This window comes from Manacus candei, unplaced genomic scaffold (genome assembly GCF_025592945.1).
Source record: "Manacus candei isolate 608988 ecotype Guabito, Panama unplaced genomic scaffold, ASM2559294v1 h1tg000071l, whole genome shotgun sequence".
NCBI classification, from domain to species: Eukaryota; Metazoa; Chordata; class Aves; order Passeriformes; family Pipridae; genus Manacus; species Manacus candei.
This window is the reverse complement of record NW_026138119.1, coordinates 4,338,190-4,362,077: the sequence shown is the minus strand read 5'-3', so window position 1 is coordinate 4,362,077 and position 23,888 is coordinate 4,338,190. Positions and strand designations below refer to the sequence as shown.

Genomic DNA, 23,888 nt, shown 5'->3' with positions numbered 1-23,888 from the left:
CAAGGCTTTATTCTTGTTCTCACCAGTAACACTTTCCAGGAGCAGAGATGTGAACCAGCACGGGGAGGTAAAGAGAGGCATTACCCCTGGAGATTATATTGTTGTCTTTTCAATGTTTTCCAGGCCTTCCACTCCCATTTATGACATCATCCAACACAGATACAAGGAGATGTGGATGGAGCGCCAGAGAGCCCGGACAAGAGTCCAGAAAATCGAAAAGAAAAAGGTGATAATACTGCAGCAGTGCTTCCCCTTGCTGTGCACTGCACTGCTACTGGGCAGAACCCCCCACTGCCCTACCCCTTGATGGATGGGGAGGGCTCTCAGCTGGGAAAACATCCTCCCTGACTACTAAAAGGCTGATGAAGCCTAACAGAGGTGAGCATCCCATGCCAGGAGCCCCTTGAACTGTCCTTTGGGCAGCATCAGCTCTGCTCAGGTTACCCGTGACAGTGGCCACAACAGGAGGACAGCCAGTAAATGTTGGAAGGACCAGCCCTGCCCCTGGCATGGTGTGGTTGATGGCAGCACCCACAGCAGTTGTTGGAGTATAACACTGGGTTGTTAAACACACCAACATTGTAATATCATTTAAAAGCAGCCAATGACTGTTTTATTAGTTAATGGCTCAAAGAAGAGTCAAGCTAATATGGTAATGACCAATTTCAATGGGTTTACTGCCATCACAAACTATGCTTTATAGTTGAAATGCAGGAAAACAGTATCCTTAATTAGCAGTTCCTTTATGAATACACCAGCCTGGGATGTTGGGAAGTGCATCCCTACTTTATCTATTAATGACTGATGTTTTTAGTCCCTAAGTTTTCTCCACCAAGTTCCCAAAGCCTGCAGCCACCAATTACTGAGCTAAGCAACACAAACCTACATCCTAGACCACAGAGCAGACAGACTCCCCATGGTTTCATGCAGTGGCCAAAACATTCACCAGGTACCTGCACTGGCTTGTGCTGGGACTATCAAGCACTGTGAGCTGCAATTAATCAGAGAGCAACACACACCAGCAAACCCCACCGTGGTGGGGGTGGTGGAAGTGGCTTTCCCAGCTGGTGGTGAGCCACTGCTGTAGCTCAGGGCACAGGGCTTCCTGCAGGAAGTGGCCATCTCCCTGGGATGCTGTATAAAGCAGGCACTGAGAGCTGACAGCTGCTCATGTTTTCCTCATCATTACATTTTAATACCACTATCAGCTGCACGGGCACGAAAAACTGCCCACATCAGGCAGTTGTGGTCATCAGGCCAAAGTGACTTTTAGCCTTGTCCACCCCAGTGTCCCTGCACTGCATGACACCAGGCTGCTGCTGTGGCTGTGCAGCCCTCTGAGCTCGCTGTTGTTTCCCTTTGGTTTCAGCTGGACCAGGTGCGTGGCAATCGCACCACGTACCTGCGCACGCACCCACCCCCCGTCAAGGAGGAGTCCTTCTGGCACCCAGCCCGCTTTGAGAAGGTATGGAACGCTCTGACATCCCACCACAACCCACCCCCTGGCTAAACTCGGCTTTTCTGGGCTCTACAAGCACTTGGGTGAACTCAGGGACACCTTCTAGCCCACATGTCCAAATAACATCCTTAGGACACAATGAGGCTCTTAGCTCAGAGCTCCTTGAGACCCAAACCTTAAAGTGGTCCCAAATGGGTTCAAACATCAGCCCCTTTTGGACTTTAGGGTGGGATTTGTTTGCTAGCCATAAGCCCTGGAAGAGAGGCAGCAGTTATCCAGCTAACTTATTTTCTGACTTGTGTGCACCTTCACTCACAATGAGATGAGGAGCATCTTTTTATGTATCACTGTTAGAACAGGGGTGGCCTTTGTTCTCTGCTGGTGTCCCCACAATGGCCCTACACAAACAGGACAGTCACACCTGCATTTTGGTACCCTGACATTTCATCAGCTCTCACCACAACCAATTCAAACCACAGCAGATGTTTCAGGAGGCTTTCCCACACAAGAATTAGAGCTTTCCAGAAAGCTGCACTCTTGATACCTCTCTAAACTGCCTGATTGACAATATTTATCCTGAGACTAAGCAAAGGGTCTGGCCAGGTTGTAGATGTGCATGACACTTCCTTTAATTGATCCAAATAAGAGCCAAGGTGAAGGTTTCTTGTTCCAGCACTGGGATCTAAACACCTCCCTGAATTCATCTGTGCAAGCTGCTGTGCTCTGGGGTGCTTGTTTGAGTTCTGTTACCTTTATCTGTGGTGTAAATTACAGGGAAACTCCAAGTGAAGAGCTAGGGGGCATTTTAGGGAGGAAGGGGAAAGAGCTGGGCAAGTGGAATGGAAAGGAGACACCAGAAAATGAAAGCACTGAAACCCTGCAGGGAGTTTACGTGGCCAAAATCATACCTGGCATTGACAGATACCACTGCAAAGAGCCTCTGAGGTCCCCACCCCAGCTCTTGTTCTGGTGGGGTTATTTTTTTGCCACGCTGCCGATTTTTAACCGCGGTTTAAAACAACCGAGAAGCCTTGTGACTTCCTGAAGCTGATTTACTCGTACAAGTTGGGGAGTTTTGCCCAAGAAACGTGTTTTGCAGCACCTTGATGTATTCCTCTTCTGTCCTGTCTCAGACTGTCCGATTAGCATATGTCAGTAATCATTTATCCCCACTGCCTGTCAGCTCAGAGCTGCTGCTGCGGCGAGTGTCAGCGAGAGAACATGACCGATCGCTGTTAAACAGATTGTGGAAGTCACACGAGATACTGGGGCAAGCCTCCTCTTTAGAGCTCCTCTCACCCCAGACCTTTCCATCACTGTTCATTTTTCAGCCTGTGTTCTGCTTCGTGCTTTGCCTTTTGTTTCATCCATGGCTGTGGTTGGGTTCCTCCCCCAGCCACAGTTCTCAAACCTTGGAGTCTTTTCTTCTTTGTGCCTTTCTCCTTCCTCTCCTCTTCCCTGCCTTCACAGGAGCAGCATCCAGAGAGGAGGGACAGCTCATTTTGCACAGCCTCTGCAGATTTCTGTATCCCTCCTTTCTCATTAACCTGGAAGGTTTGCCTTTCCCCAGCTGCAGATCTAAACAGGCACAGCCCACGACAGAACTTGGATCAGGGAATTTGTTACTCACTTGACTTTCAGTGCATGGTTTCCTCCATGGAAAAATAACTTCATACATCCATAAATGCTTCCCCATATAAAAGCAGCAACAACAACCCAGAGAAAGTTGATTCTCAAAGACACTTGATGGCCACTGAACAGTTATTTAACTACCACTGTAAAGGTGGATTCTACAAAGGTGGTAGAATGGTCTTGAAAGCAGACTGGCCTAACCCTTCAACCAAACCCAGGGACTCCAGAAGTCAGTGTCAGTCCCTTCTTTACCAAGGTGACAATAAACCAAAACACTGTCTATAATCCATGTAACACCCTCATCCTACTGTGCAAAAAAAGTAGGAAAGGCAACCACAAAAATATCGCTTTACAGAAAGCTTGTTAGCAGACTCCATCTGCATATTATCTCCTACCAGCCTTCAGTGACATTGTCCTGCTCTGGCCAGTACAGAAAACTCTCATGACCTGGGAAATACTCCAAACCCTGGACAAGAATATTCAGAGACTCCATTGCCCTGAGCACAGCCCCACTTTGAACTTTATTTCCATGTGACCTGAGGCTGGTGTGAGCTGCAGGAGTGTGATGTTCTCAAGCCACTTGTCCTTTCTTGTCACACTCACCCCATCATCTGGTGTCATGCCTTTAAGTCTGGCCTGCTCTGGGCCTGAGGGGAGCAATGCAGAGCACCCAGCTACCGAGGTGGTTTATAACCCAAAATAGGCAGCAGCAGGAAGGTGAGACTTTGTTCCTTTGGACCCGTAAAAATCAACAAGGAAGATTTTTCTACTCCCATCCTGACCTCTTACAAAGAGCTGCAGAAACTGGGCATGGATGTCACTACTGGCTCTTAAACTGGACTTTCCATTCAGTCCCTCCAAGACTCTTTCCTGGCACCTTGCTAGAGCTTGCCCAGGAAGTGGAAGAGAACAAAACAAAGGAGCTTTTCCCTCCCCACTAATTGCCTCTGCTTGCTGCCTGTGTTGCCAGAGCTGCATGGCATTACATAGCCATTCAGTCAGTAAAGTACAGACAAATTGACTATATTTTCATTTGGATTTAGGTTTCAGCCCCACTGCTTTAGAATAATGGCCCACACTATTAAGCTAACCGGGTGGTTCACAGGCTCTCCCACACTGGGTGATCGCTCCTGTTCCGCTCTGGAGAACCAACTCGTGGTCCCCTGGGCCCCCCAGCTCACCAAGACAGACAGGTCACAGGGAGCCAGTCATCTCCTGATGGGCAGTTCATTAGGGAAAGTATTGTAGTGGGGTTTTTTAAATTATTTTTTATATTGTTTTAACAAAACCAAACAAATTAACTCCTTACTACCCTCAGCAAGATGCTTCTACTGCCCTCCTCTTCCTCAGTCATCCCCCAAAGCAAACAGCCTCTGCCTTGCTCTGCCTGCAGTGACATGATTCCTGGGCTCAGGTTTTGCCAACATGGCTGGGACTGTGAACCAAAACTTAATTTATTTGTAGATGAGGGACTACATTCCCTAGGGACTGTACTCTTGGGCACCCAGCATGGACATAAATCATAGAATGGTTTGGGTTGGAAGGGACCTCAAAGATCATCTTGTTTCTACTCCCCTGCCATGGGCAGGGACACCTTCCACTAGACCAGGTTGTTCAGAGCCCCTTCCAACCTGGCCTTGGACACTTCCAGGGATGGGGCAGCCATACTTCCAGGGATGGAACACCTGTGCCAGGGCCTCACCACCCTCAGAATGAACAATTTTTTCCTAATATCTAATCTAAACCTACTCTTTCAATTTGAAACCATTTCCCCTTGTCCTGTCACTACATCTCCTGTAAACAGTCTTGCCCCATCTTTCCTGTAAGTTCCCTCACTGGTACTGGAAGGCTGCAATCAGGTCAGCCCAAAGCCTTCTCTTTCCCAGGCTGAACAATCCCAATTCTCTCAGCCTTAAATACTCCTGTTCCCCATATTCATGGGATGTGTCCCATCCCTGTGTCACTCCTCACTTGCTGGCTCAGGCAGAACAGTATCCTTGGTGTCAAACAAACTGTGGAAAGGATGTTGCTGCCAAAATGCAGCATCCCCACAGCCATGGCTGTACCAGCATGGGGTGAGGCTCCAGTTACCTCCATCTGCACGTCTGATGGTCACTGCCTGTACTGGGTCTGGCTGAGATGGAATTCATTTCCCCAGAGCAGCTTTGCCTGGGAAGGGGAGTGATCGAGGGGCTGGGTGGGCACTTGGTGTCCAGCCAAGGTCAACCCACTACACTATCCAAACCAGTAGGGCAGTGCTGGCCACTCTGTGAGAGATTTCCAGGGCTCTGTCAAGTCAATCCAGAAGGATTCAGATACCAACACCTCCCACAGCAGTGCTGTAGGACAGAACCCACCCGTGTGTCAAAACACCTCCGTGCACCGCGGCACAAACACACCAGGCCTTCCCCCTTTGCTCATTAGAGAATTCCAGCTTGCACAGACACTGAGGTGGCTCGTTTCCTTGACCAAACAGGGGGGAGGGAAGAAAAATGCAGCAACTTTGGACAACACTTTTGTCACCAGCACTGCCTCCCCGAGCAGATGAAACGCGCGGCGCTGGGTGCGCGCTATGAATAAGCGATAAGCCATTGACGAGCAAGTGTTCGGGTACCTTGGCAAAAGACTTAATTTGCAACCTGGCACAAAATCAAAGGCTCTGTCAGCGGCTGAGCGGCTCTCCTGCATCTGCCTTCGCGTTACCTGGGAAAGCTCTGTCAGGTAAATTTCCACTGAAAGTAATTAGAGGAATCCCCACTGTATAAACTTTGCGGCAAAAAATTCTGGGCTCCGGAATTTGATTCTCACCGGGGATCCGATACCTGCTCGCAGCCTGATCCTTCGTCAGAATTAACAGTGGAGGTTTAACACGTACACACAGAAGTGTTCCACATTTTTTTTTAATGCCTTACCTCTATTTTTGTCTACAGAGCTGAACTGACAAGCACAGCTCATGTAGTCTTGCAACTGTTGTCAGAAAAGCCACAGATTCTGCTTAAATAACCTGGGCTTGATGCACACAGCACAGGGTGGGCTGGCTGTTCAGATACAGCATTGGTCCTCCTGCCTTTGAGGGCAGAAAAACTTCCTGGACTTTGATTATTATTGTAACTTTTCTCCTGGGGCCTAAGTAGTGCTTAAAAAAAATAAAGCAATGAGTTCGTTCCACCATAGTACCAGATCAAACCTCCCTTCGGCTGCAATTTTGGCTGACCAAAAAAAATTAAAATCAGTGTCACCAGCTGGCTGTTCAGTGGCACAGGTGACAAGAGTTGGTGGGTCCCAGCCCTGCACTGACAATCCAAACCAGCATCACTGGCTTGCAGCAGGCACAATGCAGAAAGAACACAACACCCTTCAGGGTTCCAAATGGGCAGCAGAGACTCAGGCCTGACTATGATCCCTGCACATCTCCTCTGGGACCAGAGCAGAGGTGTCACCTCCCACACTGCAGCCATTCCAGGACTAACTGCAGGCTCTGGGCCCCTCTTACCATCACTACATTTCCTTGCACATTCTGGAGGTTTCCTTGGTTTGCCTGATAGCTGAAGCTTCCAGCAATAAAACTGCTCAAATCACAGCAAAGCATCTTCATGGTTCAGCCTTTCCCACTATCCCTTGAGCCCTGGACACACAACTTCTCCCTTCCACCCTAGTGCTGCCCTCTGCTATAGAATAGTTCAGGGTTTGAAGGGACCTTTAAGGGACATCTGGTACAACCCCCCTGCAGTGAGCAGGGTCATCTTCAATAGATCATGTTTCTCAGAGCCTCATCCAGCCTGACCTTGAATGCTTCCAGGGCATCCACCACCTCTCTGGGCAACCTGTGCCAATATTTCAACACTCTCATTGCAAAAAAAGAAAAAAAAAAAAAAAGAAAAACCAAAAAAAAACCAAACACAACCACGCTTCTTATATCTCACCTAAATCAACCCTCTCAGTTAAAACCATTACCTGCCTTGCTCAGCCCTTTCTTGTGTCTCCCTCTGCCATTTTCATCCCCTGATTGACACAACCAAACACCACCCTCCTTGTGCAGCCTTACAGCCTGGACCCTCTCCAGGGCAGGCTCCACCTACATCCAAGCCCAAGCATCCAAAGGCAGCACAAGGAAAACTCTTGGCAACCAGTTTCCATTGCTGTAATACAGATATTCTGCTGTGAAGGAACAGATTTTGGGTGCTCACAGCTTCATGACTTGTAGCAGAGTAAAACCACACACACTGTGTTGGGTTACAGGTGAGCACCTACCCTTGCTTTCAGTGCTACCTACTTCGTACACAAATCCACAGAAGCACTTCTGAAATGGATTTGGGATTTCATTTGTGGACCTGTTCTGACTTCTGCAGAGATGCTATTTATCAACAGACAACTTTAAGTAAAACTCTTGCCTGGCATGAGAAGGGTCAGGATGCAGATCTCAAGCACATGAGGCAAAAGCTGCCAGCTCTGGTCTGACCCAAAACACCAGGGGCACATGCCAGGTTACAGCTCTAGTGGGTTAATTCTCCTTTCCTCATACTATTGCCCAAACCAAGCGACCAGTGAACTCCAGCAAATATCTGTGGACGTTATTTTCAGGAAGAAAAGAAGAAAAAAATCCCAGATCTCCATGGGACTTTAAAATACGGCAGCCAAAAATTGCTGAGCACTGTTTGAAACCTTCTCGGCCTTGAAGCAAATAAGGATCATTTAGCCCAGGCTCCCTTGTCCTGCATTCCCCTCTGTTCTTAGAAAGGTGGGGAGAGAAAAATCAACCCCATTCATTAAGCCAGTTAAGCGTGCCAGTGGCAGGAAAAGCCACAGTATTTGTAACCCTAATAATCCAACGCTCACCTCTGAGCACAGCTCATCTTGGACAAAATAACGTCTGTTTTAAAAGTACCTGCCTCTCTCTAACTTGTCATGGCATTTGTTGACAACCCTATTGAAAGCCGCTCTCGATGCGGCTGTGAAGGATCTTTCAGCACCTCTTTCTCTTTCCTAGACAGTTTTTGAAAGGGAGGGGAGGAAAAGAAAAAAGCCATCAATACAGGGGGAAAAAGGCATCAGCAGCCAACATCGGTTGATGAAGCGCCTCACCTGGGCCCCCAGCACACCGCCTCCAATTAAATCAAAATGGTTTGTTTTTAATGGTCTTTTACACTGACAAGTGGGCTATCATTCCAGGCCTAGAGAGCTGTCAGGGAGCCGAGGCAAATCCTCCGTTGATAATGCCCAATGCTTCCAATTAGGAGCCGAGGCCGCTCCTGGCGCACTAACGATTCCCCAGCCTCCCCCAAGGCCCCTTCGGCGTTGGCTGTTTCGTCTTCCCTCTTCCTCCGCCGCAAATTACTGACACAAAACGGAGGCGCCCCGGTGCCTCCTCACCACGCCGGGCCCCGGCCCTGTTGGATTTAATGAGGCGATGGAAGTTTTCGCGGATCTTTCGCTAAATTCTTTTCTTGTTTGACAGCTGCTTGAGTGTTGACCTTATAAAAGATTTAGTGTTTCTCATTATTTTCTGTCAAGCTTTACAAGTGATAGCTTCACGGGAAAAATCATTTGCATCCCGATGCGCGCGGTTTTTTTTGTCCGGGCGAGGGGGATGCTCGGCGCGGTGTGCACGCCCTGAACACCCTGCTCCCCCCTCTGCATTGTTTATTTTACTCCTTCCTCCCCCCTCCCTGAAAAAAAAAAAAAAATCTACGGATTTGTGTTGTTTTGGGGAAAAAAAAACCAACAAAAACCCACAACAAACCAACAACCAAACCCACAAACAGGATAAGACTTTAAAGGCCCAGGATTTGTTAGACTCCTGTAAATGAGGGAGGTTTTGAAAAAAGAATAGGGATTGGTTTCCCGTAAAGAGAGCTCAGCAAAGTGTTTTGTCACCCGCTAAAAGGATTCGATCAAATGGATGATGGAAAAACCAGGCTGAGCCCCGGCGCAGCTTTGGTGTTAAAGTGAAAAATCATGCGAGGCTGGGGAGCTGCCTGTGAGCAGGTGGGCAGAGCCAGGCAGGTGCTGGGAGAGGAGCAGGTAAAGCTGCATCTCCCTGCAGCCCAGTGTGGATCCCTCCAGGGCAGGGGGACAGCCTGGTGCTGCTTCTAACTTGCTTCAGCCCCTTTCATGGGTTCTTCCTCAACAGCTCCTACAAGTCATCACAGTCCATTAAATCCTGTTAACTAAAACTCCTCCCACATGAGCTGAGCTTACTGAGCACCCAAGGGTGCTCACAGTGCCCAGCACCTACAGCACACACACCCCAGCACCAACCTCAACATGGACAAGCCCAACACCCACAGAACCGACAAAACCCTGGTCAGTCTCTGGGGTTTGCTGCCATCAGGGGAGCTCTGCCTTCCCACTGCACCAACTCAGCATGTCTGCATCTCATATGCGATTTCTGAGCCCTCCATTGACATACCTGCTTTAATTTATCCTCCATAACTAAGAAACCCAAATTAAAATACCCCCCAAATACATACTTCAGTTTCAGGAGTGGTATTTTTTGTTGCACCTCTAATTCTTTGAAGCAAACACAGATATGACATCCCAGCTCCAAGGGTCCTGCAGGTTTTCATTTGTCAGTAACAAATGCAATGAGCAGCAGCAAAAACATTGCTCCTCATCAGCAGCTGAAGCCCATTGCAGCTCCATCATCTGCAAGGAAAACCACCCAGCTTTTACCTACGAACTATATTCCTGTCCTGCTACAGCCAATGCTCCAAATCCATGATTCAGACAAAATCCTGACATAACAATCCACTACCACATCAGAGTAATGGCAAAAATCATCAGGAAGTACCTTTGGGTTCATCATTTAAAATATGAATTAGAAGAATCTGAGATGAGGATTCATCACTGGCATTGACTTCTCAAGACCAGTCTCTGTCATAATAAGACCTTTGACCCAGGGACACCCTTATCTGGGCTCTAATTACTGGCCTTCATTATGAGAGGGTTTCTCATTTTTTAAAGTAGCACTTGTCCCTGTCCTACACCTGGTGCTTCCCACTCACTCATGCTGAGGGCAGGAGCTGGAATCCCTCACAACTTTGTCAAGGCTCTGCTAATTTTAATCACTGCCAGTTGTGGCTCAGTGTGACATTTCTCACCCTGTAGCTTTGTACCAAGTTTGGAGTGAATAAACTGCTGTTTCCTTTCCTGTGGCTTCAACCCAGTCCCAGGTAGAAACTTCTCCCTGCCCAGTTCCCAGCACTGGTGGGTAAGGGAGCACAACAGAAAGGCAGAGGCACATCCCAGAGAAGCAGCTCAACTGTCCTTACTTGTGAGCACTGGATTTTTCCAACAATCCCAGCTCTGAGGGGAAAAATGTGTGCATCTTTAATGGGAGGCTGGAGTTGGAACAGCCAGGTATTGTCCCTGCCAGCTCCCTGGGGCTACCCACCTCCTTTAGCAGCCCTTAGTTCTGCCTCTCCCACCTTTCCCTCCCAGAGAAGGGTTATGTCACTGCTGCTACTTGTGAGAAAGCAAAAACATCCAGAAACAGCTGTCTGAAGTTAGGCACTCAAATGCATATTTAAGTACCTGAACGCCTTCCTCCAGAGAGGGGGAATAGCTAAATACGCTTTGTTTGTCTTGATTAATGAGATCACTCGCAAGCTTTTCAGGGCAAAGACTGCTCTGTATTTTTACATATGCAAAACCTGACACCCAGCCAGCCTGAGCAGGGTGGGGGAAGCAGGAGGCAGCTCAGCACATCCACACGAGGCAGATGTATGGCACAGGGAGTTGGGCTGGGGCAGGTAAAGCCCGTGGCCCCCCATGGCAAACCCACTCCCTGCAGGAAGACACATCTCAGTAGCTGCATCTCCCGTGCAGGGGTGCTGTGTGTGAGCCCCACTGCTCACACCAAACGGCCCTGGGACCTTTCTCCCCCTTTATTTATTGTCATGGGCATTTTTTCACCCTCTCCCCACCTCGAAGGTGATTCCTGGGGAGACACTGCTTCTGTGTTTGTCAGCCAGATCCTGATCCCAACAGTGTCTTCCCTGAGAGCTCTGAGTCCACCCTGCCCCCTCAGTGAAGGACACAAGTCCTGTGTTATAGAAAACAAGTCATATTTATTTCAGGGTCCACCTTAGGGCATTGCCAGCCTTTGAAAGTGTCAGACAACAAACACACCACAGTAAGACTACAGAGTTTTGTTACTAGAGCGGGATAAGAACCTGCTGAAGTCAATCAGAAAACTACTCCTCATTTTAAACAGGTTAAGTGTTTAACTTGAGCTGGAGCAACGTTTTCCAATCAGACAAAACCCCTCATGCAATCCACAGTCTCTTCCCTGTCTGTGCTACAACCTACTTTCCGTGGCTGACTGCTGGCTGTAACCAATCCTCTCTCTGCTCCTTCCCTCACAGGCTGAGCCTCATCTCAGTACTTTTCCAGACCCTGAAGCTCGTGAAAAGGCACTCAGTGCCTCCCATTGAGAAGTGCCTGCCAGAGGTGCTGCCCTTCCCCAGAGCACCCACCCATCACAGACCGTGCTGGGCACTGCCCTGTGACCCCACACAGACTTTCTCTCAGGTTTTACAGAGTTATGCTAATGCAGATACAGCCAAATAAAGCACAAGTACAGCAGGAATGATTCTGTCTCAGCCTATTCATTGCTTCATGTCAAGGGCACAGCACCTTAGTCTGAACACCACTGTTCTCATCGTGCCCAGGGTACCCCAGGAGCAGGGCAGTGTTCAACCAGCACAGCCCCACAGGGAAAGCAGGACAGTCTCCTTCTCTGCTGGTTCTGAACAATTACATTAAATGCAGTTGATATCAAATCTAGAATATCTCATACTCCATCAGTCCTCCTCATTTCTTTGCCAAATCACTGCCTGATGCAGCAAAGCCCTTGCCTGTGTGAAGGAATCCAAACACCTGCTTTAACCACTCTGCCAAGCTGAGGCCTCACCACAGAGAAAAGCCTCCACTTGAAGGTGACTCCAGCCAGCTCCACACTCACCCTCCAAGAGCTGCTGGTGTCTCATGTCCCTCGGGGCTGAGCCTCTTCAAGTACTCACTGAACAAACTCAAACTCCAACAACAACTCGACATCACAGCACCCAAACCCCAGCTTGGTCACCCACAGGTGACAGCAGAGGCTCAGTTACCAGCACATCTGGCATCCATCTCCTCCCAACAGAGCATTTCACCTCAAGGCAACACCACTTAGTAATAAGAGTGATTACTTTATCTGTGCCTCTCCATTATTGCTACAGGAATAATTAACTACTCCTGTGTAGTCTGCCTCTCACATCTACTGTTAGAGCTCAGATTGTACCAGCTATCTAAGTCAAATTAGCTTTCAGTTTTCATATCCATCATCCCACTGGCACTTAGAGAGCTCAGGTATGTTCTGAGCCACACTCTGAGAGGTGAAATTTGCTGCCCTGGGCAGGCCCAACTGCATCCTCAGCTCAGGAAGGGGCTGGGAACAAGCAGTTGGAGAGTAGATGTGCCCAGAATGATTTTACCTCTCACACCTCAGCACTAGGACTAGTCCAGCCCTCCTACATAGACCCACCAGCAGCCAAAGGACATAAAGAATTCATGTTGAGCCAAGGGCTCATTGCCCACTGGATTTCCAGCCAAACTTTTAAGCCCAAACCTCAAAGAGAAAAGTTCTTCATAACATTAAACTGTATCACTCAAGATGAAAGAACAAAGTAAACTGCTTAGGCAGATTCTCTTACCTCTCTCAGGACAAGGAAGGCTCCCCACCAGCTGCTTCAGCATCTCCCACAGCCCCTCCCCAAGAGCAACTTGTGCCTCAACCTGCCCTTTATATAAGGAAGGAGCCATAACAAACTCCACCCTGCCCACACCTGAGCTGAGGGAGGAACAAAATCACCCGGGGAAATCCTGGGATGTGGTTGCCTCTTTTTAGTACAGGCCTTTAAATAAACCCCATCTAAAATAACGGGGAGGATAACAGGGTTTGCAATGCTGGCAGAGGAGGATTATAACCAAGGACCTTTCCCACCTCCCCAGGGAGGGAGGAAGCCAGGCCTTAAATACTTATCTTGCTAAAAATGACACTGGTTACAAGTGTGTGAGAAGCCCAGGCACAAGGTTTGCCTGGTGGGAGCCACATCCAGCTCTTGGTCCAGCCACAGCATCTGTGTCCACCTGCACCAACCACTCAGGTCCTTGGGATGCACACAGGGAAGGAAGCAGAGAGTCCTGCCTGGCTGGAAAGGGCTGTCACACAACACGTGTGAGCCAAGCCCCTGTGAACCTGCTGGGTCAGGAGAGGAAGAAGCCAGAAAAAGAGACCAGAAACCCAAAAAAGCACCAGCCGCGTTCAGAAGGAGACGCCTCCCAGTGGGGGTTGCAGCGGACAGACCTGCCCCGCTGCGCCCCGAAATCCTGGGACAAGGTGGTGCCCCAAATGTCCCGAGTCTCACAGCTCGGGGGGGCTGCCCGGGGGGAGCGAGGGGCGTCGGCACCGCCCGCACCCCCCCCGTGGGGAACCCCCCGGGCTGCCCCCGACCCAACCCAGCCGTGAGCCGGCGTGTCCTCCCCGCTCCCCCCGTGCCGGCGGAGCCCGGTGCGGGGTCCCGACCCCCCTCTCGCCGCCCCCGACGCTCCTTGTCCTGCAGTGACACCCACCGGTAACGGGGTTTTACCGCTGCTGCAGCTTCCCCGCCGCGGGCCCGGCTCCTCCCCGACACTGCGGCCCCCCCGGCTGAATGTCCCCCCCTTTCCTGCCGTTTCCCCCCACCCCGAACCCTCCTCTCTCCCGTGGAAGTGCGTTCGTTTCGTTACCGGAGCATCCCACCGGTGCCTGTCGCTGCTGAGCGTCCCTCCCGGCGCCTGCTGGGCACGGCTTTTCCGAGCACCCAGCTGGGGTTCGGTGAGAAATCCAGCGCAGCAGAGCCTCCTGGGAATTCCTCCCTAAGCCAGACCCTTGCAGGACACCGGGCCGTGCTTCACCGGCAGATATTTCTCAAATAGCTTTTACTAATCATCATCCCAGCTCAGCAGTCCGTGCCCTCCAGCCCCTGGCCCAGCTGTGGAGGTGTCTCCCAGCCCAAGCCTCTGGGAACACCTGGATCAGCCCCGTCCCGTGGTCTCAGGGCCAAACCCACACTGGGAACAGGTCCTAGGAGAGCCTGGCCATGTCCATCAGCATCTCCCAGCAAGGTGGGATGCAAGGAAGCTCCCAAAGCTGCCAAAGTCCTGGATCCAACCCTGGGGTGTGACTGGGGCTTGTGAGGAGGGAACTGGAAATGTGGGGATCTGTTCCACATACAGACCAGTCGGTGATCTGTACACAGGATTTCCTACCTGTGCTGGGGGCCACAGACAAATAATTTGAACCCCACTTGTTCAGTGTCTGGTGACAGGAAGGGGACACCACATGTAGGCAGAGTGAGGCACATTTCTGCCTGGGGGGGCTAATTCTGAAACAATAATAACAATAACTTTAATAGTAATAATAGTAATAATAATATTAATGTCAGCCACACTGACATTAGAACATGAGTAGCAAGTGCATCTGTAGCTGCTGGGAGCTCCAAGTGTGGCCTAAGAGTGACAGTCTCTGTCTCCCAAGGTCTTGGCTGTGGATGGCACAATGCAGCACCTGCTCAGGGATGAGCTCAAGTCCTCCCCCCGAAATCTTGCACAGCATCAGGAAGTTGGTCTGATCTGGAAACTTCCTCGTGGTTATTTGAAGGCAGGTGCTTTGTTCAAGAGCAGGAAATACAGCAACAAACTCACCAGCCCCAACCTGTCCCTGCATGGCTGATCCAAATCCTGATTCTAAACCCACTCCCAGCCCCGCTCCATTTTCTGATTCCAAACATGACCTCAGTGCTGCTCCTGGTCCCAGTGCCAATCTCTATCCCAAATGGGATCTCCTGGTTGGATAGGGACAGGGAGGCTACCAGAGCCCAAGAACCAACACAAACACTGCAAAGAGCTGGGAAACCCCATCAGAGTCTCACCCTCATTTCTCACCGGGACCAGTTTGTGCACATCCATCGCTCTGGTCCAGCCCCAAGTGACATTTGGTCCGGCCTTGTGGGTAGTGGATGCTGCAAAACTGCCCCTGGACAGACCAGGACCCTTCAGCCTGGCCTCCAGTCCCGGGTGCTGGGGCAGCACCGCTGTGATGGGAGGGAGACAGGGCAGAGCAGCAGCAGGAATCCTTTGCCCAGGGAGGGACAGGGAGGACGGGCAGTGCCCGGCACGGCCGTGTTGCATCCCCGAGGTGGGGGCAGGCTGGGACCGGGGCTGACGCTGATTTTGTTCCTGGGCTTGTCCTCCTCTGAGGTTCTTTTGTTCCGCTGCCCCGATCCCAGCCGGCCCCGAGCCTGCAGGGCCGAGGGCAGGAGGTGCTGGGGGCCCTGCCTGCGCCGCTGCCCGACAGCTGGCAGCCGGGCTTCCCAAGGGGGGGCTCTCCCCTCGCTGGTCGCCTCCAAGCTGCCGGCCAAGGGCGGCTTTGGAAGATGGACAAGATGCAGCTGACTGGCCGGGAAGGTGGCGAACGGAAGAAATCGAGTATTTGAGAAATAACCGGCGGCATCGCTTTAAAGTGGCACAGCCTCACTCGCCCGGGTGTGGACATTTTCCTCGTCTCCGCGGCGAAGGGTTTGCCCGCGGGAAAAGCCCCTAAATAAACCCTCGAGGAGGCAGGAGCCGGTCTGACCGGGAGGAAGGTGGGAATCCTGCGGGAGCCGGTGCCTCTCCAGCCTGGGAGACCAACAACGGCAAAACCCCCCGACGGGACGGGAGGGAGGAAACTTGGTGTCTCTGGGAGCAACGGGCTGGGGTTATTGGGTTTTTATTTAAAACGGGACTGACGGCAGGAAAAATCCACCCTGAGTGCGGCCCCTTCCCAGTGGTACCAGTAGGTACCGCCGCTGGGCGCTGGGAGAGCGGGCAGAGCGGTGCCCGGTCCTCGCCGCTCGGGCAGCGCTGGGCTGGGGTGCCGGCTGCCCGGCGGCCCCGCGGACCTCTCTGCTCGGTCACAACCGATTTCGAGAGCATTCAACGAAATTCGCAGCTCCGAGGCTCACTTCGGGCTCAGAACAGCCTCCTCTGTGCTGGGAGCCTGGGGAGGGTTTCGATGCTTTCCCTTTTCCTTTAATTATTTTTTATCTTTTTTTTTTAAATTATTATTTTAACGCCCAGCAAAACTTTCCCTGCCTGAGAGGGACCTGCAGATCGGCTAGTTGGGGGGGGAGGCGAGCAGAAAACAGCAACCCCTCGACAACCCACTACCCCCCCCCGCCCCTTCCGCGGCTAATCATCCCATTACGAGCCCTATCAGCGGGATAATGACGGCAAAAGAGGGCGGAAACCGCCCGGAAAGCGCGGGGACGAGGGCGGCAATTAATTCCCGTTAATCAAGCTCCGAGGTGTCGCCTGCCGGGGAGTGACATCCCCCAAAACGCCTGGCGGCCAATGGGCGCGTTCCCACGGGGTGGGTGGGGGGTGCCGGGGTCCCCCAGCCGGAGCGGCCCAAGTTCAGGTTTTCTCCCCATTTCCCCCGTTCCCCCCCCGGGGAGGGCGCGGCGCTCCCGCCGCTGTCCGAGGTGCTGAAGGCGCCTCCGGCTCCGGAGCGACTCCGGCTCGCGGGCTCCGTCCGAGGTGCTGAAGGCTCCGGAGTCACTCCGGTTCCCCCCCCCCGCCGGTGTCCGAGGTGCTGGCGGGGAAGGGGGGGCGCCGCGGCGGCCCCGACGGCTGGCCACCCCCTCCGCCCTCCCCTCGCCCTTCCCCATTGATTTCTGGATCATTAAGTGGTTAAGGCGCTGCGAAGCCTCCACTATCGATCGCTGCCTCCCCACCTCCGGCTGGGAGCCCCCCGGGCTGCCCCCCAGCCCCGCGCCGCCGCGGCTCCGGGCACGGGTGGGGTGGCCGGGACCCCGGGTGAGGTTGGGGTCCGTCCCCCCTCACCCCACCCCCTTCGCGGCCAAAGTTTGACTCTGCCTCCCTCTCCCCCCCCCTCCTGTCTGTCTGTCTGTGAGTGCAGCTGGGCGCGATGCTGAAGACGGAGCAGCCTTGGATCTAACGCGCGGCGCCTCGGAGAGCCTTGCAGCAATTGTTGCCCGGATCCCAGACTGAACTTTGCTCATTTTTTTTTTTCCTTTTCACCTTTTTTTTTTTTTTAAATTATTTATAATTTTTTTGCCTTTTTTATTTTTTCCTTCCCCCCCCTCCCGTTATTGTTAATTATCATTATCAAACCGCTTCCGCCGCGCCCTCCCCGCCAATGCCCGTGTGAGCGCCGGCACCTCGCGGGGGCCATGGAGGGCTCCACCGGGTTTGGGATCGACTCCATCCTCTCCCACCGAGCCGGCAGCCCGGCCGTGCCCAAGGGGGACCCGCTGGTGGGCGACGGCCGGTCCCCGCTGGAGCTGAGCCCCCGCTCCGAGGGCAGCAGCGGGTGCCCCTCGCCCCGCTCGCCGGGCCGCGAGTGCCTGGAGGCGGCGGTGCCGCGGCCGGGCCTGGATGCGCATCTCCAGCCGGGGCAGGTCTCGGCTCCCTCCCAGTCCCGGACCGTCACCTCCTCCTTCCTCATCAGAGACATCCTGGCCGACTGCAAGCCCCTGGCCGCCTGCGCGCCTTACTCCAGCACCAATGGACCTCACGGCGGGCAGGAGCCGGCGGGCAGGATGCCCACCAAGCCCGGCGAGGATTTTAGGGAGAAAATGGAAAAAAACACCAGCAGCTCCTCCTCGGACTCGGAGTACAAAGGTAAGAGCCGCTCACCCCGCTGGGCTTTGTAGGGCGGCCCTGACCCAAAGCCTCGGGCGGCCCGGGGGTCTCCCGGTGCTCCGGGATCTCGCTGCGGAACCGGCCCCGCTGATGGGGGGGGTCGCGGTGTCGATCGCCCCCGAAACGACCACGGGGTCGGCACCAACTTGGGAAAACTTGGGGTTCGGGGCTCGGTGGGGCTCGGCCCGGTGGAAGGGGTTGGGGCGATCGGCGCTTCCTCAAACGCGCCCGGGGGATCCTCCGGGCTGTTTTCCGCGGGAAAGATCCGGCTGGTTTCGTTCCTACCCGCGGGGATATGGGAGAGGAGAACCGGAGACGGATTTCTGCCTGAGAAAAAAAAATAAACAAAAAAAAAAAAAAAAGGAGGAAAAAAAAAAAAGGAAGAAAACAATAATAAAATGATCACGACTTTGCCAGGTATTTCCCCCGCTCCGCTAAGAAACGAACAAGCCAGTTGGCGGGGTTTGATTCGATGTATTATTTGCGTTATTATTTTGGGGATGGTTCAAAACAGAGCACGGCAGACAGGGAGCCCCGGGCTGCATCCACGGCGGGGCTGGGGATGGATGCGGCCGCTGCTCGCCCCAGGCCGGGGGCTTCGGCCTCCCGGGCCCCTCGCAGCCCCTTCCCGGCCTTCCCCTGCGGCAGCCGGGGCGGGGAGCGGCACAGGAACAGCACGGGAGGGTTGGGGTCGGTCCTCGCCCCCCGGAGCGGTTTATCCCAGGTGCTTTCGCCCATCGCACCCCCACCACTCCTGCAAACTTTTACCCAGGAAAAGTGTTCGCCGGCTGTTGGAGAGGGGAAGGCGAGGGTACCCAGCTGGGGGGAGAAAGGGGAGGCGATGGCACCTTGCGGGGCCGATGGATTTGGGGGGCTTGGCAGAAAAAAGCGAGGGAGGCGCTGAGCCCTGTCCTGGCTGCAAATGCACCCTCGGCCCGCCTGGAGAGGCTGGGCTGAAATCCGGTTCATGGAGGAAAAAATACTCGCCCAAAGGAGCCTCCAAAGGCGGCGAAAACCTCTGGGCATCGCAGGGGGATTTTCGCTCCAAACGAAGGACGGAGCCCGGGGTCGGTGCCGGGGCTGGAAGTGCCCCGGGAGGAACCATCGGCCCCGCCGCTCTGCAGGGCCGGGATTGAAAGCAGCTGCGATTCCCACCTTGGTGGTTTGTTTTCGCCTCCTACACCCGCCCCAAATTTCTTCAGCTCCTCTCCCCTTCCCCCAAATCGCCGAGACGCGAAAGAAGCGGCGGCGGGCGGGGGGGAAGAAAAGCGGGTTCTCCGCATCCCCCAGAGCCGGCCGAGCCCGGGCAGGGGGGGATGGATTTGGGTGGGGGCCGTTCCCCGTTGGCGCTTGGCTCCTCTGCTGTCCCTGCCACGGCCACGCTGCAAACGCCGCTGAAATGGGGGGAAGAAATCCTTTAACTTGCGGGGAAAACACCGCTTTAATCGTGGAGGAAAAAATGGCCTGAACGAGAGGGGAAAACAGACTAAATGGGGGAAAAAACACAATTTAAATGGGGGGGGAAACACAGCTTGAATCAGGGGGAAATCCCTGCATTAATGGGGGAGCGGGTGAAGGTCCTCGCTTCCAGCACGATCATTTTTTTGCTGCTTTGGAAATAGCCTTTCCTGGGGCAAAACGCCCCTGATTTATTCCGCGAAGGAGCTGCGGGGCCAGGCCTAACCCGCAGCGGCCAAAATGCCGAAAAATCCATAATATATATATGTATAAATTTTTTTTTAAAAGCTATGAATAGCCAGGGAAAGATCCGAACCGGCTGGGGAAGCCGCTGCCGCCGTTCCTGCAGCCCTTTGGAAAGCAGGAACTTTTTTAGGAGCCGAGGATCAGCCCGGGGGCCGGGGGGGATTTGCCGTCTCGGGATGCTCGAGGCCTGACCCGCTTTACTCCGCGGAAAAACTCCGCACAAACTTTGGGGCCGTTCCCGGGAGGGAGCGGGGCCGCCCCTCTTCCCCTGCCCGGTCCCGGCGCTGCCTCTTTCCCGGGATCTGGGGCCGAATCTCCCCGCTTAAGGCTCGTCCCCGGCTCGGGCTCTGCCTGCTCGGCCAGAGCCGGGATTTCTGGTTGAAGGGTTTCGCTCCCCGGTGGCTCAATTAACCGGATTATTGTCTTCCTACAGAGAGAAATCAGCTCGCGTTCGGCTGCAGCCCTGTCCCTGCTCACCCCCGCCACCAGCAAATTTAACATAAACCCCTGTGAAAAAAAAAACCAAAACAAAACAACCAAACGCCGTCGATTTGTATAAACCGAGCCTTTTTGCTCCATAATCTCCTCCAGGAGAGTGGAGAAGGCGCGCACAAACAGGGATTTATTTTTCCCCTTTTATTTTTATTTCTGCTCGATAATTTTTCCCATCACCTACTAACATTTTGTGGCGTAAGTTCCCGCGTCGCTCTGCCGGCGCGTAGGTACCGACAGCGCCAACGAACCACCGCCAGCCCCTCTCATTCGGCATTTTTTAAGATAAATAACAGCCCGAGCAGGGGCTGGCAGAGTCCCTTCCCCAGTATTTCGTTGTGCGCCCTGGAGAAGGGAGGTTTGTTCCGTGCCCCGGGAGGACGGAGGTTTCTCCGCGGAGGGGAAAAGCAGGACCAATCCGGCGACATTCCCCTCCAAAAAATGTGGACTTAAAAATTTTCAGTTTTGGTTGGTTTTGTTTTCGGTTTAAAAAAGAAAAAAAAAAGAGAGAGAGAAAGAAAAAAAGGAAATAAAAATTATCCAAGCATCGAGAAATCTGTTGGGTTTGGGAGAATAAACTCAGAGGAGGGCCCTGCCCCGTGAGAAATGAGGAGTGAAGGGGATAAGGGGGGGTCTGGGCAGGAGGGCGGCGGGGCCGGGCCAGGGGTCTCCTCGGCACATCCCGGCGCTCTGGTCCCACTCCCAGGCCCTCGGGAAGGGGAAAGGCCGGGCCCGGTTCGGGGAGACCCCCCGAGTCCCCCCCAAGGTTAAAATTTTCGAGGTTACAGAGCAAATGTGCCATGAGCCCGACTCGGACCTGAGCCCCTGACTCACGGCTGCAGGGGGCTACCCCCTTCTTTTGAGGGTATTTCCATTCCTGCCCTGACCTGGCCTCTCTTCCTCCCTCTCGGCTCAGTGAAAGAAGAAGGGGACCGAGAGATCTCCAGCTCCCGGGACAGCCCCCCGGTGCGGCTGAAAAAGCCGCGCAAAGCCCGCACCGCCTTCACCGACCATCAGCTGGCCCAGCTGGAGCGCAGCTTCGAGAGGCAAAAATACCTGAGCGTGCAGGACAGGATGGAACTGGCCGCCTCCCTCAACCTCACCGACACGCAGGTGAAAACGTGGTACCAGAACAGAAGGTAAAAATGCACCTTTCCCTCCTGCCCGCAGCGCCGGGATCCCACCCTGCCCCTCTCCCCGGCCCCGCACCCACAAACCGGGCAGGGCTCTTGCACCCCACAACCACCCCGTCCCTCCGGGCACCGGGAGAGGTGCCATGTCCGTCCCGTCCCCGCCTCCCCCGGGGACTTTTACCCCAAAGTCAAGGGGAGAAAAGCGATGCCGGGGCAGGGCGGGGGGTGGGGGGCAATCCGTGCCCCCAGCCCCGGCAAGGCGAGGAGGCAGGACCGGGCTTCCAGCTAAACACAACAGCATAACACATCGCCCCATTAATAATAGATACCAATTACTGCTTTGGGCATCAATAATTAACACCCTTTACAGTAATTACACAATTATTATTATGATGAATAATTTACTGGTGGAAATAGGTTTAGCGCTTCAGCGACAAATCTGTAAAAGGGTTGGAGACGTGTGGTGGCTTCAGTGGGTTTATCGGGACAACCCGAGCCCGACCATTGCCACCGCCACCAAACGAGGGACCCCCGGCTGCAGCCCCCACACTGTCCCCCCGCTCGCCCCGGGGTTTGACCCTCCCTCCCCGTCATTTCCAGTCCCGCTTCGCCATCTGCAAAGATCCCCCCACGTCGGTGATTTGGGGGTGTCTGGGGGCGCTGGGGGCTGTGTGATCACCTCTCCGCTCCCAAAATCCCTCCCGCCAGGACGCGCCGGAGCCGAGCCGGTGCCCCCAGCCCCCTTCCCTGGCCAACCCGGCCCGCCGGCGGCCCCGACGTGGGCGAGATCCCGGGGCCGGGGCTTCTCCACGAGATCCGGCACACACTCACACACACACACACACATATATATATACGCATGCACACATACCCTATGTACGTATGTATGCATATATAAAATATATACATGTGTGTGCATATATATATATATATATGTAGGTATATACAGAGAGACATATATATGCCGCAAACGAATGTCCCGGGACGCTGCCCCACTCATGTCCCCCCTCGGGACCCTCGCAGCCCCCCGAGGGGCCCGGCCCGGCCCGGCAGCCCCGGCCCGGGGAGGGGGTCCCGGAGTCCCGGGCGGCGGATCAGGGGGGGCATCGCGGCGGCCGCAGCACCCGCGGGACTGAGGGGAGAGGATCCCCGGCGGGTCGTGTGACAATCTGGAACTTACACCCCCAGGAAGGGACCGAAATGATGGTCGCGATTTATATCGCCGCGATTTACGCCCCGCCCGTGGATCCCAGCCGGGCTGTGGCTCCGGTGGCTCCGGGAAGGCTCCGTGGGCGCTCACGCCGGGCCGCCGCGGTGGGAACAGCGGGGAGATAAGCCCTCTGCTCCGATTATTGGGGTCTGCATCCCGTGCCTGCTGCACAAGGAAGTCTGGCCCTGGGAGCCAGCAGTGGGAGCGGGGATGCACAAGGAGAGCAGAGTCCGGGGAAAGGGGGCATGCAAAGGGTAAAACGAGCTCGGGAGCGGCTTTGGGAGCATCCCTCCCTCCTTGACCCCCTGTCTCGACTTGTCCCCCCCCAGGACCAAGTGGAAACGGCAGACGGCGGTGGGCCTGGAGCTGCTGGCCGAGGCCGGTAACTATTCGGCCCTCCAGAGGATGTTCCCCTCGCCCTACTTCTACCCGCAGAGTTTGGTCTCCAACCTGGACCCCGGCGCCGCCCTCTACCTGTACCGCGGACCCAGCGCGCCGCCCCCCGCCCTACAGAGACCCTTGGTGCCCCGCATCCTCATCCACGGACTGCAGGGCGGCAGCGAGCCCCCGCCGCCCCTGCCCCCGCTGCCCGGCGTCCTGCCCCGGGCTGCGCAGCCCCGGTGAGCCCCGGCCGCCCGGGAGACCCCCCCGGCACCCGCCGGGCCGGGGGGCTGGAGGGGACAACCCCACCTCTGGGGCCGCGAGCAAGCGACAGACTCCCGCTCATCCCCGAATATATATATATATATATAAATATAAATGAGACCTCCCCTTCCTTTTTTAAAATATATATAAAGAATGCAAGAAGCAAGGGCAGGCTTGGCAGGACGGAGCCGGCGGAGCTGCCCCCCAACCCCGCGGGGCACTCGCCGCCTTTTTACCCCCTTGTGCCCCCGAAGGGCAGCGGGGCCGCTGTGGGTCCCCCCACCCCGGCGTGGGACGGCGCCTGGAGCACGGGGGGAGGCGGATGCTCCGGGGGGGGCTTTGCCTCTCTGCCCCCTCCCCAGGAACTGTCGGGGGGACAGAGCCACACCTGCCACGGACGGCTCCGGGGAGCCCCCTCCCCGCTTTCCCCGGCTCCCTGACCCCGGGGCACCATCCGGGAAGGGCCGCGGTGGGGCCCGGGCTGACGGCCCCAGCGAGACTTTGGGACGTCCGTAACTTAAAATTAAAAAAAAAAAAAAAAAAAAAAAAAAGAAAAGAAAGAAAAGAAAAAAAAAAAGGGGGGGGGAAGCGCGGTGGAATGTAAATACGGTGCAAAATGTATATGAATTATTTATTTGTGAACCCTGAGGGCGTATTTGTGTAAGTGATTCTTGTCAGTCTGTATCCCGGGGCCGGCCTGGCCGGGCGGGGGGCGCGGTGGGAGGGGGGGTGGTGCTCGGGGCGCCGCGGCCGCTCCCGCTCCCCCCTTTTTTAAATGTGGAAATAAAACTTCTTTACAAACAAACGGGTCTCGCCTCCGCCGGCCCCTTCTTCCCCTCCCGCTTGTTTGCTCTGGCGGAGCAGCCGCCGCCGCCGAGGGGAA

General features: G+C 54.4%; 2 protein-coding genes across 4 annotated transcripts in view; both read left to right on the top strand.

Moving 5' to 3' along the window:
• Positions 1–11,674, top strand: part of CFAP77 (cilia and flagella associated protein 77) — a 59,842-nt gene extending 48,168 nt beyond the window's left edge. The window contains exons 4-6 of the mRNA XM_051807694.1: positions 124–226; positions 1,370–1,465; positions 11,458–11,674. Of these exons, the coding sequence (XP_051663654.1) occupies positions 124–226; positions 1,370–1,465; positions 11,458–11,526 (268 nt within the window). The 3' untranslated portion in view covers positions 11,527–11,674. The remainder of the gene's footprint in view (positions 1–123; positions 227–1,369; positions 1,466–11,457) is intronic.
• A 3,878-nt stretch (positions 11,675–15,552) lies between these two features.
• Positions 15,553–22,984, top strand: BARHL1 (BarH like homeobox 1). 3 transcript variants are annotated; one of them, XM_051807426.1, is made up of 4 exons: positions 15,553–15,759; positions 17,076–17,800; positions 20,934–21,156; positions 22,690–22,984. In XM_051807426.1, the coding sequence occupies exons 2-4, from the start codon at positions 17,350–17,352 to the stop codon at positions 22,982–22,984; spliced, it is 969 nt and encodes a 322-aa protein (XP_051663386.1). In that variant the 5' UTR covers positions 15,553–15,759; positions 17,076–17,349. The 3 variants fall into 3 exon arrangements, with proteins under 3 accessions (XP_051663386.1, XP_051663385.1, XP_051663384.1); XM_051807425.1 differs by lacking the exon at positions 15,553–15,759 and adding an exon at positions 16,407–16,693; XM_051807424.1 differs by lacking the exon at positions 15,553–15,759 and having other exon boundaries at positions 16,713–17,800.
• Positions 22,985–23,888: the final 904 nt, after the last annotated feature.